Genomic DNA, 18,155 nt, shown 5'->3' with positions numbered 1-18,155 from the left:
TTAAACCCTCTAAATTTAGAATGCATCTAAAACTGTTAAATCGTGCATTATGGGGTGAAAATATGACATCTTTTAGGATATAATTTTAGTCCTGCTCTCACTGTCTAGCATTCTTTGCATTAGAGCAAAAAATCTGGTTTGCTTTTCTTAGGTATTTACTGCATTCATTTAGGAATTCACTTCATTGTATCCAGGCGTTTGGTAGGCGTGAGAGGCAAGAAAGTAAAATTATCCTTCCCACATTATTCTCTTTGGATCCCGAGCCAGTCACGCTTATGCTGACTTTTCCCCTCATATTTTATCGAAGTTGCATTTTTGGCATGATAGTAACTTTCCTTTTTTAGCTTGGCTACTGCATAAAATAGCAAGTTGTTGTGGGAGGCGAGGTGGACGTGCGGGAAAAGTGTCCAGCCACTATTTAGGATGGCTTATACAAAGGAAAGAAAAGCAGTGAGAACATGTTGTTCCCCCCAGGCATGAGAGAGTAATGCAGTCCGTCCTTCCTTTACATGGGAGTGGAAAGATACCCCCAAAACAGGCTGCTTTTAAGAATAAAAGACTGCCAAATTGAGACTTCTTGTATGAATAATTGTTCACCAAGGTGGGGAGAAAAAAAAGTCCCCAGACTTTCAGCCAAACCCTCCCTGCAAGCAGTCCCGCTGTCCCGCTTTCTCTGTGTTTTCCTGCCACCTTGCTGCAGCACAGGGATGCTACGAAGCCAGACGGTCAAACTGGCCTGGAGGAAAAATAACCTGGCAAAAAAGGAGCATCCTGATAAAGCGAGGGACAAGATGGGGGCAGGAGGAAGCAGCCAAGGTAGCAGGGCCAGCGGTTGTCTGAATAAGCACTCCTTTGGAGAAAATGCTCGTCTGTTCTAGCACAAAAAACCTGCAAGTTTAGGAATTCTGAGTTATTCAAGCAGATAAATGCCCTGAGCACTTGCATGGTGAGTACTGCACAGGGGCTCCAGCTGGGACAGCTTCTTCCTTGGATAATTCACACTGCCAACAGCTCACCACATGCATGGTCTCCACCGAGAATAGTTTACCCTTCTAGCTGTTTTCCTTTACAAGAGTTTTGCCAGTAGGTGATTCCCATAAACAGAAGTGCTCAGCCCTTAATTGGGAACTTGGTTTCTTAAGAAATAAGGCTTATAACTTCAGCCAAGTAGGGCAACCAGGTGAACGATACGAACTTAGGTGCAATTTTCCTAACTGTAAGGCTGTGGGGCAGAGCAGAGAGACCTTAGTGGTGCTGCCACTGCAAGACTCCAGGGTGTGCTCAACCTTTAGCAAACATCAGAGAATCTACCAAGTTGAAAAATCCAAGAAGCAGAGAGCTCAGCGAGAAGGAAACATCCTGTTTACCCCTTGAGTCCATCATATAAGGCAGCTTCACAAAAAGCCATTCGCTTTTCATGCATAACCCTGTTCAAAAGGGCTCCCTGTACTCCCATGCCCAGCCAACCCTGGTGAGCCCTGCGTGGCAGAGGGGAACGACACTCCCAGCGCCGTCAGCGGCCACTGGTGTGGCTTGTGAAAATTTGCTTTATCATGCGTAAAAACACGATGTGATATTTCAGCCCTTTTAACACAATGTACTGATAACAGGAACTGGGAACAGGGGAATGTTCCTTTAATCTCATCAGCTGGCCGAAATGCTGTTTGCTGCATCCAGGGAGCTATTTCCAAACGAGTGCATTTTAAAAGCAGCCAGCGAGGCAGGGGCCAGGCTTTGACCTCTTATTAAAGAAATGAGGATAAGCATCAGCTTGGCATCTGCTTTCTGAGCATGTGAGAGGTAAATTTTTCCCTTCCCCGGCAGCGTTGCCTTGTTTCTTTCCTCGGCTCCCTGATAAGGGCCAGCACAGGCTGCCATCCAGCCGGAGAGCCTCTCCTTGCGCTTTGCAGGCTCTGGGTGAGGTCCACACTCGATCCCTAGGGCCAGTGCAGGTTTTGAGTCTTTTCAGTGACACCTTTACCCTGTGTGTCCCTTCCTGGGGCTCAGAGGATGGATTTTCTAATGCTGCCAAGTGTTCCCTTTGCATGCATCCACCTTTCTGATGCCGCTAAAAATCCGGTGCTCATTTTAAGTGCTGAACTGTATGGAAATGCCAATCCAAAAGGAGTCAGGAAGTCAGCCAAGCACCCCAAGGACACTTGTTCCCAACACAACAGCTACAGGCACCGCCAAGGAGCGAAAGGTCAAATGTCCACTGGAAACTGGAGTGTTTTCACACCCTGGGAAGGGATGTTTCCACTGGGGGAGTGGGAACATCTTGCTCCCTCGCTGCCTTCCTCCTGTCCAGTGTAAAGAAATCTGAAATGGGGATAAATCAACATTTACAGTTTGCAGAAGACCTGGGATACAGGTTTAGAAACTCATTAGCTCCAGGAGACTGGATCTTTCCCCTAGCTGGCAGTGGAAGGGCATTGGCGTAGGGTCAAGGATAGCACAAGAAGTTATGGAAAAGCAACAGCAGATTAAATTGCTGTCATCCACTCTGACCTGTTTCTTCTCACTCAAATATAAAGCCTCACTGATAATGGCAAGCAGAATGGCTTTTAAAAATAAAATTGTAGCAGGGTCTTTCTTCCATTTTGTAAGGCTGCTCAGAAATCACACGTAGGAACACCAGCTGGGGCAAAGCACCCTGGCATCCCATCACAACGTGGAGATGGAGCTTTAATGTGCTTTGCACCTATGGTGGCTTTTTAGGACTCTGGTGTAGGGCTCAGACGGTTGGACTGCTTTTTGCTTGACCTGCCCATGTCTTAGCTCTCCATCCTCTTTTAGCTTCAATACCAGCAAGCAAGGAGCCCATTGCCCATGAAGGTGAGCCTGCACCACTGCAAGCCTTGCAGTGCCTTGGCCAGTCATGGCAAAGGAGTTTGCAGCAGAGTGCTCAGCATTCACCACTCAAGCCAAACTAATTAGGTCTTCTGTCCCGATGAAAGTCAAGCCATTGAGGTCACAGATTTTTGCTCTCCAAAACTCAACACAAAAGTAATGAAGCCTTTGAAAATGTCTGCAGAGCACATATGAAGCAGAGCCAGACAAAGACTTGGGAGTCCTGAATCCCACTCTGCACTGTAAATATTTGTGATAATAACTAGATCGCCGGGCTTGCCAGATAACCCTTCCTTTTATTAACTTTAGGCTAGAGGTTTTAGGCTAGAAGTGTTGACAACATTGGTGTCAGTGGTGAAGACACTGGTTTCTTCCCTGAGAAGAATGATGCAAGAATGAGAGAACGATGCAAAAGCAGGATGGTTATTGATAGAAGAGCAGCTGAGAGTGGAAATAGAGGTGCAATTCATTTGTTCACAGAGGTACCGTTGTTTCCCAGCAGCTACCCTGTCTCCCGAAAGCTGCTGAGTTCCTGTGTGCGTGCCGATCGCAGCGTGCAGCAGGGTCCAGCTTAGCCAACAGCTCTATCTTAAAAGTTACTCCTTTCTCTTGCAGTAAGTGCAGGGGTTAATGCAACTCTGGGGAGCTCGCTGAGGCCCTTGTCTAAATTGTTTGCCTGTCCTGGAGCTCATTAGTGTTGCATGCAGTGCCCTGAACAGTGTCACGGAGGAACGCGTGTGGCAGCCCCCATCAGGAAGGACGCATGCCCCACAAAGCATGGCCTGCTCCCTCTGCCATTAGCTCGCTGCTCAGGGCACGTTGCTTATCTCTAATGCACTAATTAGGGTGGACAGAGGAAGCGCAAGACGTGCAATCAATATTATTGGGCCAAATTTGCAGCTGGTGTAAGTTGTCGATTGGCAGAAGAGTGCAGAAGAACGAGAAATGATGTGAGCTAGAGAAAACCCAAGGGTAAACAAGGGAGTTCAGCAAGAAAAGCAACTGTGGTTGAGCTTATCCCTGCTTTCCCTGCAAGAATGACTTAAAAATTGGTACAAAGCTAGAAGTGAAATTTTGGATAGCAGGTTGTATTTGCATGATGTCACACTATTTTGTGTCTATCTCAGCAGCAACCAACTAATGTAAGCCAAAATCGAATCGCTTAAACTGTTTCAACACTTGGATCAGCCCATTAGTCTCCTAACTGTGTGGGTCTCAGTTTCCCATGGATCCCCACTCTCATTTTAACCCATGGGGAAATTCAGGTTGGGATTTCATACTGCAGATCTGGCAAAGAGCAAGCACAGTGAGCAATAACTAGTGAGCAGTTATGCCAGCTACCAGTACTTGTAGACATGGTAAAAGGGCCCATTTTTCCTACAAGAAGATACTTGCTCTGCTTACAGTTCAGCTGGCTTATGTTTCAGGCTGTAGGCTTCTCTGTATCAGTATCTTGAGCTGGGCATCTAAAATCTGGTAATGATAAAAGCAAACAGAGCACGTTCAGTATTGTAGGATAACGGGTTTTGCTTTCCCACTCTCCCAAAGCTTTGCCTTTCGACTTTGCCTGATTAGCCAGCGGTGACAGCTCAGGAAATGGATTCCACCAAATCGCACAACAACTGATCTAAAATGCTCTAATCTCTGGAAAGATAAGGAGTTGCTACAGCAAAGCCAACATAAACCTGAGAGCCATGGAAGGTTGGACTGTTGTTTAGCTGCTGTTGCTAGTTAGCTACTGTACTTGATTTCAGAGACCACCCTGTATTTAAACCTTCTCACTTAACTCGACACATATCTTTTCAACACCATCTGAAGCTCACATCCTGGATAGTCTCAACCGCACGGAGCTGAAGGACATTGTTTGGGGAGCTCTAGCGCTGCAGTGAGCATCCCCTCATCCTAAAGTCACTGCAGATAGGACAGGCAGCAGCTTCTGCGAAATACAGTTATGCTAATATTGAATTCATGGTACTGCAGCTGCCCACTTAAAATAAAGTACAGCTTATCATCTTTGTTGGCCGTATCTTGGGCCATCACAGAATATGTAATATTTGGAGCTAGGAAAAAAGCCCACCCTCTTTTCAGGAAGCATTGCTCTATGTCACGGAAATCCATTCCTCTCATATCATTTCCTTTATTGCAGCCACGTCGATTGCTTTTATCCCTCGTATTTCCTTTGTTTACATAAAAAATGCAATCAAAGGTCCTGCTAAGCCCTTGAAATGCTGAGCAGGAGGTTGATCAATTTGCGTTGTGAACAGAATCACATTGGGCACGTATCCAACAGCATAAAACAAGTAAGCAAACTTCCCATTTCCAGCGTAAGCTCATTTGCCCTGAGCTGGATATATTGCAGTATATATGTTAGCAACACTCTTCTGTATTTTCTGGCATTATCTGCTCTAAAAAGTAACTCAGTTTGCTGGAATGATGCAGCCATATCCTAACGAGTTTTGCCAGCAATGCTCTGTGGTGAGATGGGGTTGGAAGCAGAAATTTTCACAGCTAATCCCTAGCTCAAATTCTGCTCTTGTTGACATCTGAAGTGACTTGAGAGGCAGTAGAGTAAATTGGCATTTACTAGCATGCATCTGAAAGCAAATGCGCTCAGTTGCTGCAGGAGATGTTACCAAGACCTCAGCAGGGAGAGCTGGACCCCCTTCCACTATTCATCTTCTTGACAAGGGTATCAAAAGGTGGACATTTCCCTCCACTTTTATCTGGGAAAAGAAGCAGTAATTCTAACGGCTGCTCCTTCTACTGCTTTCAACAGCCTTGCATTTCCCCAGCAAGCTGCTCCACTGTGAGAGGGGCAGACACGCTACGTGCCTCGAGTCCCGCTCCCCAGGGAACGGCTTGCAGAGACGTGGCCTGACAAAAAGCATATCTTGCCTGTGTGAAAACAGATGGAGAGTGACAGAGGGACAAAGGAGAGTAAGGCAGGGACAAAGGTGTGAAGGTGAGTGAGAGAAGATGCCTAGCAGCCAGATTTGTTCCCAAAATGTGCCCAGGGTTCTGAGGTCATTTGAAAGCCTGCCCCTGTAGTGGGATGTGCAAATGAGATGATAACTCTGATAAACCTGCCTGCCCTTTTGAAATTACTGGCTTTGTGGTTTACAGAGAGTTTGGTTTCGTTTTTTTAATGGATGTCTCTATTTCAGTGGGCTTGTAGTGCAAAACTTAGCTTTTTCTTCTTACTGAGAAGATGCTTTTAAAGAAGTTCATTTGCACAGCAGTCGGTTTGACAGTCTGTTTTCATTAGGAAATGTCCAGGGGTGCTAGGCCATAAACTCAGGTCCTCTTTGGGTTACAGCTGTGCCAACTAAACGTGCGACGAGACCTGGCTGCTTTTCACTGCCAGTTAAGCTGGCTTAATAACAGGTTGTCGCAAACCTGCCTCATTTTGTCTGGAGGATGTTCAGGGTAGACACGTTTGGGGTGGCTTTCATCTGTTCTCCCTTAGGCATCTAAACTCTAGAAATTCAAGTGCATATGTGTTGTCCCTTTACTTGCAGGAAAGAGAAAGGGGTATTGCCCTGCACTGCCTCTCCTTATCCGGTGTCAGTGCCAGAGACAGCTTGGGTGATTTCTATGGCATGCCAAGGCTTAGCCTCAAATGTGCCCGTTTCACACCCAGGGAAATCACACCCTGTTACCCTGTGCGGGTCAATGCAGGAGAAAAACCACATTATTTCTCCCTTAGACTTTGGAGTGAGACTTTAGAATAAGACATGGGTCACATTTTGCAGCTGGCTTCTGCTTTCTGCGACATAGGCACCTCCCTGACCGCTCTTCAGTCCCGACATTGCCTGTGCTAGAAATACACAGCTCTGGCCAAAATGCCTAGTCCCAGCACTAATATTCTACAATAATACACTCCATATAATAAACCTCTTCTTCCAAGGGGTGCTGATAAGAATTTCCATTTTTAGTCGAGGGCAAATGAACCATTCAGCCTTTATTTGTTGCTGTTGCAATTGAAGAAGGAGCAGAAGCTAATTTTTTAACTTTTCCTGTAAATAATGCATTAATGAAGACAGATGGGTCAGCAGTATAAACAAAAACTCTATCTCAAGCTAGTTTTGTTCTGGCTTTGTTTCCCAATATAGTAAGCAAACCACCACCACCCCGGTTCCCATCCTATTAACAGTGTTTGCACTCCAAATGTTGAACTGGGTTATAAGGAAGTTTAAATTAACACTGGGCTGTAGTTTTTCAAATGCTTGAAGAAGATGTTCAAGTGCCAGGAAATCTTCCTCTCTCTTCCCCCCCCCAAAAAAAAAAATTTATAGATTTTGCTGGGGTATGGCTCAGTGTGTTTCACAGCAAATACTTCAGTGAACCTCTCCCGTTGTGCTATAGGTAAGCCAGGCACCAAACTGCCCGTGGCTGTTAAAAACTGCAGGATCCTTTGATATTTCTAGACTGCTGGAGGTTCTGCTTTGCTTTGCTTTGGTCTCTGAGCAGTGTAAGAAGGGCAGTGCAGTAGCTGGAGCTTGGGAGAAGAAGATGGGCATAGGTTTTGGCTGCTGCTTTGGATGATGGTTGCTTTGGGAGATGCTTTTTCCTAAGTGACCTCAGTTTTGGGGAGGCTGATCCTCATGCCTTTAGCTCCAGAGTTGTGGCTCACCTGGCAGGGCCCACTGGCTTTGGAAAGAGGTATGTGTCCACAATATTCAGGAATATTTTTTTTCCCCAACGACTGACATTTGGGCACCTCCAAATGGGAGCAGCACGAGCCAGCACCAGGCTGCTGTCATCCAGCAAACAGGCACTGCTAGGGAGAAGGGGGGCCCTGCTTTCCTGCCAGAACATCGTGGGGCTCTGCCCCTTCTGCCCAGGCTCCACAGACCACCCGAAACAGCCAATCTGCCCAGAGCAAGGGGGCTGGCAGGGCCGGGGCAGCGGTGGCAGAAAAAGCCATGCTGAGCTGTCAAGCTTTAATGCTTAAAAAGCCGGGAATCTGTACCTTCAACCGGCTATGCAGGACACCGCAGAGTGAGCCTGGACTCCAGGGATCACACCCAAGAAAGGGATAATGCAAGAAAGCTTTGGGGAGAAATCTATTTGAGGAATTTTAGTCCACGTGCAGAGAGCTAAGAGATATGGATCATTTAAAGGAACCTCAAACTTCCAAGTGCTTTGTGAACTCTGGCATTGGTGATGAGTGTTTGCACAGGAGACGCAGCTGTCATGATTTCTTCAAAGGCCAAGAAATGAGTAAGATGTCTTGAAGTTCATGCTCTTCAGCTTGAAGTTCATGCAGCGTGTGTGTTGATTTAAGAGCAGCAATCCAAGACCAAAGCTCTTCCCTCAACTCCCTCGCTGATATGTTATCCAGGCTCTTCCTCTCTTTGTATCATTTGTTTCTGCTCCCACCCCTTTGCCTGTCCTGTCTATTTAGACTGCGAGCACTGTCTGGCATTTTATACAGCATCCAGCAAAAAAAGGGCTTCACATCTGCTTACACTTTCTTATACATATTCAGTTAGAAACAGATGAAAGCAAAAATCCAACTGATATTGACAATTTCGGTGAGACAGAGTTGCTGCCTCCTGTAGTTGCATGCAATAATTCAGACATGGATGGATGGATGGATAGAAAGATAAATACTTCCATAGTGAAGCCATATTTTTCCAAACCCTTCTAAAATTAGTTTGTGCTTTTAAGATTTAAGTCAAGCATCTGCTAGCATGTTGATATAAAATAGATCAGAAATGAAAGCAAAATCAATGCACACTACTATTTAATGTGAAAAATAAATTCTTTTAGAAACAGAAGAAGTCACAGTACTAATGTGGATGGATGGAGGGAAGGAAGGAAGGAAGGAAGGAGTAAAGAAACAAATAAAATGAAAACATGCAGTGGAATATTTTTTCAGGGACTTGTCGCTGACATTACCAGCACTTAGAGACTGGTAGCACTGGCTCTTGTCATGCACTCACCATATTATTTGTGAGTGTCGTATCTATATGGACAGGTGTATTTAAAGCCAAGCACTTCTCAGTTTGCAGAAACAACCTTAATTTGCTACTTAGGGAAAGCTCTCTATAAAATAACTGCCCCCATATTTTTTTGTGCTATTTTGCCTGATCTCTGCCATCTAACTGCATGAACACCCAGCAAATGTCTTTGCATAATTATATTCAAAGATAAGGTAAAAGTAATGTAAGGTTTTGCTCACAAAGCAGGCATGCAATCCTGACAGACACACATTAATAAATGAAATACCGTTCTCAATAGTTCTAATCTCAGGTTATGAACAGCATAGGTGCAGCTGAAGGATTCAAGAGATGCTCAGTTTTCTCCCAAAACAGCACAATAGGATACACCTCATGCTTCATGGTTTTTTACCACAAACTCTGGCTGAAATCCTCTTCAATCATCAGTACAGTCCTTGTTTTTTCATAAAGAAAAGTTATTAATATCAAAAGACTGGCTGGCCCCTAATTCTAAAAAGCTATCATTGATATTTTTACTGATCTTGTAAAAATTCACACATGCAGGTTTACTAACTGATAAAATTACATGCCTACCCACGTTTGTATTGTACTGCAATACACTGCGTACTATCTGCTCTACTACAACAAATCTCTGGCAATAAGAGAGTGCAAAGGCAGCCACTCTGCTTTGCTGTGTGGTCACTTGAAAATTTATAGTGATTATGGGCAATTACAGTGGGTTACTTATTATTTTTAAGGCACAGGTCCTCCTACATGCTGTTCAGAAATGTTGGTACTGTTTAGTAAAGGACAGTGGTGCAAAAAGCACGCTGGTCAGATCACTGCCACAGGAACAGTCGCAGAAAAGAGATGATAAAAGCAAATGTCGGATTATCTCCCTAATGCTGGATTATCACTCCTAACAAGGTGAATGGTTTGTCTTGGCAAATGGCTTCATAAGAATTGTGGATAGTTTTGAAAGGGTCTGTGTGGTCACACTTCAACCGTTGGCTGCTGCAGTTCATGTCAGCAGAACAAAATATCACACCTCTTATGAATTCTTTTAACGTGCCATTAACCACAGACTAAGATTGCAGTGTAGCTCAGGGGAAAGGGCTGTGAGCGGTGTCAGTCACTCGCAGGGTGAGATCTGTAGCAGGCATAAAGCAATATAGCCCCATGGCGCAGCCCACTATCTGGAAACACGCAGCACGAGTGGAGACTGCATAACTCTACAATAAAGTACATGGCTGACCACTTAAAGCAATGATACCCCTGCAAGAGTAGTTATACATTGGACAAGACCATACATGCTCCAGAATGCTATTTAAATCACTGCAGTGAATGAACAGTTCTGTAAGCAAGGGAGATAACTGTGGTATACAGTATTTACAAATATCTAGGGGAGAAAAAAAATCAGCAACCTCAGTGTCTGTGCAGCATAACTGAAGAGAGAGATTCCATGTAAAATAGGATCGGTACAAGGTTTTATCCAAGTGGGATTACACAGAAGCACAAAAATAAAACATTCTGTATTCTACATTATATTACAAAGGCAGGCAGTCAATAAATAGGTCAATAAATTATGGGAAGCACAGAAGAGTACGTGTGAAAATAGGTGAAACTGGTTTTAGTTGGTGCATGATAAAGTCTTTTGTGTTCGTTCCCATGAAGTGTTAGAGTGATTCTTGCAAAGACTTTTATCACTTCCAGGGAAGATAACTTTCCCTTAAAAGTGTAAAACAGATGCAGGGACAGTACAGTAGGCTCTGGGACAGGCTAACAGAGTCAACGTCACTTACACTTTCCCAAGAATCTGACAAATTTGCAGCTTAGTATAAATAAAGTGACAGGTCTATTGTTTCTCAGCTCCGACACCTTCTTATCACCATGATTTGTTGCCGAAGAGTGGTGGAAACATGGCATGTGACTCCATCATATATAGTTTAAGTGGGGGGGCAATATCTTTATGAATTGACAACTTCAGCACATACATAAAGGAAAGATCCTCTCTATCTAGCTGGCACGAAGGGGTTTCCTTTTCAGTCTAGCTCTATATAGACTAAATGCAATACTACTTGGCCATTTGAATTGGATTACGTAGCTGTATTGTATGTAATTTACTGGGTTGGGTAGGGGGACTAGTTTCTTAGCTGGTATAAACTGGTACAGTTTCAAGGATTCAGGAAATTTATTTCTGCCACCTAAAGCTCTGGTCCTTGAGAGGCAACACATGGCTAACGCAACAAAGCCAGTGCTGCTTTACACAGGGTGTTTTTGTAATAAACATGCACAGGGGGAGAGACTTTCTGGCCATTGCACGTCAGAGCATTGCACAAGCCTGGCATTGCTCCTGGGCTCATTGCTTTACTAAGAAAGATGGGAAAGGGAATGGTTCCCTTTCACTCCAGATGCCAAATCATCCCTGCCGGTTACCTTTAACTGAGATGGGGAAAGATTAAAGAAAGGATTAGGAAAAAAGTCTAACACCTTGTTGTGCTTTAGGAGCTTGAGAATTATCAGGACTTAAGATCTACAGAGATAAATTTAAAAAAAAATATGAGCATGTAAAGATCTTTATAAAGATTTTACACAAAACTAGACAATCTAGGTGTGTATTGCCCATAGTTCACCTATCTTTAATAACTCTGGAAATCCCTATAGATGGCAATCAACATTTATAAAGTACAAAAATATGCCTTTATTTCTGTGAATTTGAATGTGCCCCTTTGGCACAAAGAGCCCTCCCAAACAATCCAGTGATCTGCTCTATGCCCTCATAGGAAGAGAGACTCGGTCATAATTTGGACAGCAAAGAACAGCAAGAAGCAAGCAATGGAACAAAATATACATTCCCTACGGTCGTACGACTTGCCCATTCCCCGTAACAGGAAACATACAATTATCTGTACATGCCTCATTAAATAACCTTATTAAATAGGAAATCCGAAATGTACAAATTTACAGACTGAATCATTAAATACTTCCCCTGTGCACTCCCCTGTGCATGCGTTCCCTGCTACTATCTGCAGCCACACTCTGATACCACCATGCCTTCGTATTTGAACTTGTAGGTGACCACCCCTGCATCTAAGTAGAGAATAGAGATGGGATCGAGTTTGGTAGGCACGCAGCAGGCCTTGGAGGCTTTCTGGGGATTCTTCAGGTGAACCAAAGTCTGGACAATGGCATGTTTCGTTGGTGTGACGTGCTCTGTTAAGGGGTAGGCGCACACTCCGTGGCACTCGTAAGCTTCATATCCCGCCGGGGCGATGATCCAGGAATCCCAGCCAATCTCCTTGAAATCTATGTAGAGTGGAGTCTTTTTACAGTAGTTGCCTTTTGCATTCCTCCGGATTCGGGCAGTAGAGTCGTAAATGATGTTGGAGCGCATCTGGAGCAGCGCCTCCTCACCAGGATGGCCATGGAAATTGCCAACCTCCAGGTTCTCCAAGTCCAGGAGCTGCTCATGGTCTATCATTTCATTCAGCTCTTGCTTCTCCTCTTTTTTGTCATTGCTTTGGTCATCAGAGAACACAATCAACAGGGGCACGTGCTTAGCCTCAGAGTTGATGTCGATATCGAGTTTCCCCTCTCCGTTCTGCTCCTCCCCTTCCTTGCTCTCTATATGAACTTCCAGCCGGTGCGTGGTCAGCCCTGCCCTTCGCCAACGCCTGATGGCTTCGGTGACCTCAAAGCTCTCCCACTCGCTGCTCGTGCCATAGATCTGCCTCGATGCCAGTGCCACTGTCTTTCGCTCTTCTCCTACCCCCATATGGTCATTTTCCAGCACTTCAAAAATGGTCACCTTCCGGTCAAGCCCATCGTAGAGCATTTGGTCCCGCTCCACCAAGGTGTAGAGCCTCAGCTCTGCCATGGTGATTTCTTCATGGTGAGGGATCGAAACATTGAATAGAAGAGGGTATTTCCGAATTCCTGTAACACCAATAGGGTGGGAAGCCAAGTCTGGAAACGACAAAGATCAAATATTTTAGAAGGGTCAATACATCCAGCAACACATGCACCGAAGTTCATCTGACATGTTTTGCATTGCTTGGTTTTAGTTGAACAGTTCCAGGAGAGTGTTTTTTCATCATTTCCTAAAACTGTACTTGGAAAAAAGACCAACTTTATTTTAGATATCTAGGGACAGCAAGATCCCAGACATGCTAAAGCCCATAAACCTGGATTTCTAGATTCTCCTTCTGTCCCCATACCTTCCAGGGGCTTCTTTGTCACCTGGAAGGATTACGTGTTAAAAATGTGTTGCTTAATACTGAAATACAAATCACTTCTAGGTTGCTGCACAGCAACTATTTAATAAATGAGGTAAAAGTGTCATTGGTGTAGGAGAGGAAGGGAAGAAGGATATGGCACTGGAGTGAACGTGAGACGGGCAACTTATAAGCTGCATATGCAAGAACAGCAGGCTGTATCTGTGTCTGCTTAGAGTTTCCGTGGTAGCAAGTATTCCCTTCTGCTGAAACATCCCTCAGAAACTGAGCACTAAGGTAGAAAAAGTTGCTTTGGAAGATGTAAACGCTCCTGGTTAGGAAGAGCAGGCGGCGAACATCCAGTGTCAACTGCCAGTCAACAGAAATCCTGCCACAGACTCAATGGGCTTCAAGTGAGCAAACAGCTGTACTCAGCCAGGCACTTTTGGCAGCTTTAGTTAATAAAACATATAAGAAGTACATAATATCTGCTTGTCAGTCAGGCTGTCTGTCCTATCTGCATTGTTTGTTTATACATAGGCAATATGCATTTCTTCACACAATGCAGGAATCTTAGCTAATGATTGTGTATTTGTTGCTGAATTACTGTGCTGTCTACTTGTAACTCAGAAGACAGATTAGGACATAGAGACTATGGGTAACATTTCTGCAAAGGCAAACTACTTGCAACCTATTACTGTCTTCATCCCTGACTTTTCCAATTTTGATATGTTTGTAGAAAAATGACACTGATAAAGCTGCAAGTATTGGCCATGCTCCATCAGTGTACTTAAGCAAGCAGTTAACTTAACCACATTACTTGTACTACTTAATTTCAGTTTTGAGGTACCTGCCTTTTTCTTTTTTCATTTTGCACTTTCATCTGTTCATAAATAAAAAAAAATGAGGGGTGATTCTGCTTGCATTTCCCTACCTGTCAACTGATAAAGGTGGAAGCTGAATATGCTCTGCACAGCGCCAGGGTAGGAGCAGACCATGAGCTGAAAGACAATGCTATTCAAGCTTAGCTAGAATCTCCATACTGGAAGTAATCTTTGGGATTTCCTAGACCTTGATATGCTAAAGCAAGTCTGCATTGATTACACATGACGACAGGGTGGAGAAATGCCACTTGACCATATAGAAGATGAACAGAAGTAATTCACCAGGAGGCAGGGGAAGGCCACACCATATGTAAGAAGCCGGGCGAGCACTAGCAGGGCACGAGAAGTGTTCATTTCTAAGTCAGAATGTGACTCTGCTCTTTAGCTAGAAAGTCCATCGGGTGAAATATCTCCTGCTGTTACCAGTACACCCCTACGAGGGTCAGGGAGGGAGATCTGGAGTCCATAGAAAAAGAAAAAATTCCCTTAAGACCTTTATTCAAGTTTTAAGAAGTGATTACAGTCCCATTTACAATGGAGCTGTTATGGTCCATGCGTTAAAACAGAGCTACTTCCAGCCATGCAGCATGTTATATTTCTATTATGTTCTTATAACAAATTTAATAAAGGATTTAATGGATAATAATGAAACTACCATTACTGCCAGTTTTCAGTAGGCAGGTGAACAAAAGAATTCCATGGTATGATCTGTTTCTACTGTCCCGATCATTGCAAGTAATTAATTTCTCTATCAAAAGAGCTCTCTAGCTTGAAATGGATGGTTCTTAGTTATACAGTTTCAAGACCTGTGACAAACATTAATTGCATAGTCCTTCTAACTGCATGTTTATGAAGCTGTCTTAACATCAGCAGTCTCACTTCCCATCTTGCTGTTTCAGATTGGAAGAGGTGGGAGAAATACTGAAATGACAGAAAGTTAAGCCAGGTTTACTCTATCAAGTGCAGAACTTCTGCAGCGATGGAATAGGCATCGAACGCCACGGTTACAGAAAGGCACAGAACTGCGAACTGCTACGTGTATTACTGGCAAAAGGTCAGTCTGTACCGTTTGCATTGCTGCAAACCTGAAAGAATTTCGGTTTTGCCACTGGAATGATTTCAAATTTACGTCACTAAACCACACCATATTTTATTCTTTAGCATACTGTACTTGGCAATTTTTATCCCATTTATTTTTTCCGAATAGTGCAAAATGAGAAATGAACACCACGCATTCCTGCATGTGTCTTCATTTGCTGATGAGCAGTGACAGGCATGGCTGTTCAGACGAGTAACTGTTCACCAGTGGGTGTAAGTGGTTTGCAACCAATAAATTTCTCCACACTGGAGAAAAGAATATGTAAAGAAGATTTAAACCACAATGTAGTGCCTCTTCAAACCAGAAACACGTTGCTGGTAAAGAGTGCCCAGGGCTGGCAGAAGGGCAGAGCAGAATAGAGCTTTTGGATTCTCTCCTTGCATCTCACCACGTTGCAAAATTGAAATGACTTGCACGTAGCCTCTCCTTATAGTTCATAATTTAAAAATTGCAAATAATAGAAAAAAGCAATAATTACTTCTATACTTCATTAATTAGACTAACAAAGGATGAGAGAAGCCCCACGGCAGTTTGAATAGTTGCGTGTACCCCCGAGTAGTTAAAACAAATCAAAGCACTTGTATTTGCCAAGTGGAGTAATTAATATTTGGAAATGATTAATTGAAAAACGTTGGTACAAATAAGTATTGACAAACTATTGAATGTTAGCACTGAAACATTATCTTGTCTTTGTTGAACTGAGAGAAAATGCTGAAGCAGAAACATATAGGGAAACTACCTACGGTCACAATTAGGCTTCTTCAGCTTTATTTTCTTTTTTTAAATAGGAAATATTCTAGTCCTCCAAAGTAGAACCTAAGGGTTATCCAAAATTCTGCTTCACCTATTTCTATGTATGTGCTGGACAATGCTCAGATGCCAAAGGGAGAAAATGTTACAAATCAATAGTGAGATCAATAGTGAGAGGATATTAACAGAAAGCCGTATTTGGTTAGGCTCATAATAGGAAAATATTGTGCCATTGAACAGCGTGTAAGAACATTTCTTGCCTTAATTTCAAACATTATGAAGGTATCCAGTTGAAAAATCAATCAAGTAATTGCAAATGATGTGCGTCATTATGGGGGTAATGAAAATGATGCACCTAAATTATACTTGGTGCCACCCAAACATTAAAGAAAGATCTTCCCCCAAAACCTTACAGTCTCAAAAGCAAAGGACAAGGGACCTATCTCACAAGAAGTGGGATCTGGGTGACCCTGGTACACGCAGTACGTTCCAATGCCATCCTCACCGAAAGGCCTTTTTTCCCCTAGTGTGGTTCATGCTCCATGCCTGGTAAATACATTTCACACTGACTATAAAGACGCTCATTTCTATTTACTTCTCCTAGAGATGCACATATCTTACCTTCATTTTTGAAGCTCCTAATAATATTTGCGGATGGCATAGATGTCCTATCAGTGGCAAACCTGTTGTACAGCTCTAGCATGTACTCTGGTGGATCCACCTTGGCCGTTTCGTGCAGGGGAATGTCAGAGAGGTTCAATGTCTTCAAAAACTCATTTTTCATATTCTGAAGCAGCGTGTTGAAATCAACACCATCCTGCTCGGAGAGAATCTCGTCGAAAAGAGGCACGTCTTCCTCCAAGGAAGAGTGCTCCAAGCTCAGGATGGGACTGCAAGTGGCAAGGTGAACCAAGAGACAGAGGACAGCCCACAGCTGAAGGACTACAGAATCCATGACTTCGCTCGAGCCTCCAACCGCACTCAACAAGCTCTAGCTCTCGTGTGGGCTAAGTGGCGGTTTTATCCCCTGGGTTGTACGCGGCTTGTGTCACAGAGAGATGACAAGTTTGGAAGCTCTTGTCTTGAAACTTGTGATCCGTCCTGTCTGTCTCCCCCTTCCCCCTCCCCAAAACCAGGTCTCGGTAATTGGATATGGCTTGCTCTCTTCTATGGTCGCCTTGCCTCTCTTATCTCTTGTAGTGTAAGCTGTTCACCAGATTTGTTGCTATCTCGCAATCCCCTTTCCCTTAATGAGCGTTTTGTAAACATTCTGCGCTAGGACACTCCGAGATAGGACAAGTTTCTTCTCAGAGAGGAACTGCCCTTTCTTTCTGCCTCCTGGTAGCTGACTTCCTTTGCCGTGCATGAACAACTTTCATCCACACAGATTTCAAGCTAACATGTAAATTCTATAGAGCCTCTATCCAAACCTATCAATTTCGCACCAAGGGCAAAGCATAGCTCCCTTAAGGTAACACCTCTGCCCTTTTCAAAACTATTTTAGAGCTAAGTCTTTACATTACACTTACAAAGGAACTTCTTTAGGAAAACGTCCATTCTTCTGTGCTCTTCTCCAGCACAGGAGAAGAGCTCTAGGTACTACCACAATACTGGAGTCACAAGGCCCTGAATGCAGAGGAGCAGATGAGCTCAAGATGAGCGAGGAGAACTCACATTGCAACTATAAAGGTGTGCTTTGCAAGGGCTTCGCTGGAAAGAGCGCTTTGAAGAGAGATCGAATGCGAGCCAGGGAGTGTGGCCTGGAAAGCTGGGCCTTGATTCTTTTTATGCAGGCACCATACTCCTGCATTGGCACCACACAGTTTGTGATACAGGACTTTTTTTTTTTCTTCAGTGCTTATTTTCACTATAAACCACTCTTCCACTCTTTCCTGATCTGAACATTAACATTAGTTGAATGCTAGCACTCAGTGCTGCGTGCCATTATAAATGCTCAGAGACAAGAGAGAGGACTGGAATATTTGCAAATGGTTCAGAAAAATCTTTCCTTCTTTCTTTATCTTACATGTGTGACTTGGCAGGTTACAGTTACTCTTGATTTAGTCACAGCACTGCCAAAGAAGCTGTCTAAAAATTATTGAAAACACACAAAGGCAACTGACTACTCTGACTTCACCTTTGCATCAATTCAAAGAGCTCAGAGGCACAATGTGGGGAATATGGAAATGGTTTTGCCAAAAAGATGTGGTAAAATTATTTAGTGGCCCTTTTTGCTTTAGTGTGCAAATTTCAATGAAATGTGAGCATTGTGCATGCAAAAATTGGTCTAGTTCTCATATTCTCATCCACTCAAAACTCCTTGTTCTTCACAGACTTTTTCAAAGTGCCCTTGTTTTGCCAACAGGGCCAGAGCTCAGCTCCTATGCCCGAGTGGTTCAGCACTCAAGTTAAA

At 43.7% G+C, this 18,155-nt stretch overlaps 1 protein-coding gene across 1 annotated transcript; it reads right to left on the bottom strand.

Moving 5' to 3' along the window:
- Positions 1 to 11,817: 11,817 nt before the first annotated feature.
- Positions 11,818 to 16,697, bottom strand: BMP10 (bone morphogenetic protein 10). The gene is made up of 2 exons (XM_072846326.1): positions 16,364 to 16,697; positions 11,818 to 12,761 (listed from the first exon to the last, which is right to left on the bottom strand). Exons 1-2 carry the CDS (start codon positions 16,695 to 16,697, stop codon positions 11,818 to 11,820), a joined length of 1,278 nt encoding a protein of 425 aa, XP_072702427.1.
- Positions 16,698 to 18,155: the final 1,458 nt, after the last annotated feature.

Source organism: Ciconia boyciana, chromosome 25 (assembly GCF_034638445.1).
Source record: "Ciconia boyciana chromosome 25, ASM3463844v1, whole genome shotgun sequence".
In the NCBI taxonomy this organism is placed as follows: domain Eukaryota; kingdom Metazoa; phylum Chordata; class Aves; order Ciconiiformes; family Ciconiidae; genus Ciconia; species Ciconia boyciana.
The sequence above is the reverse complement of the archived record's forward strand: the minus strand, read 5'-3'. Positions and strand labels throughout refer to the sequence as shown.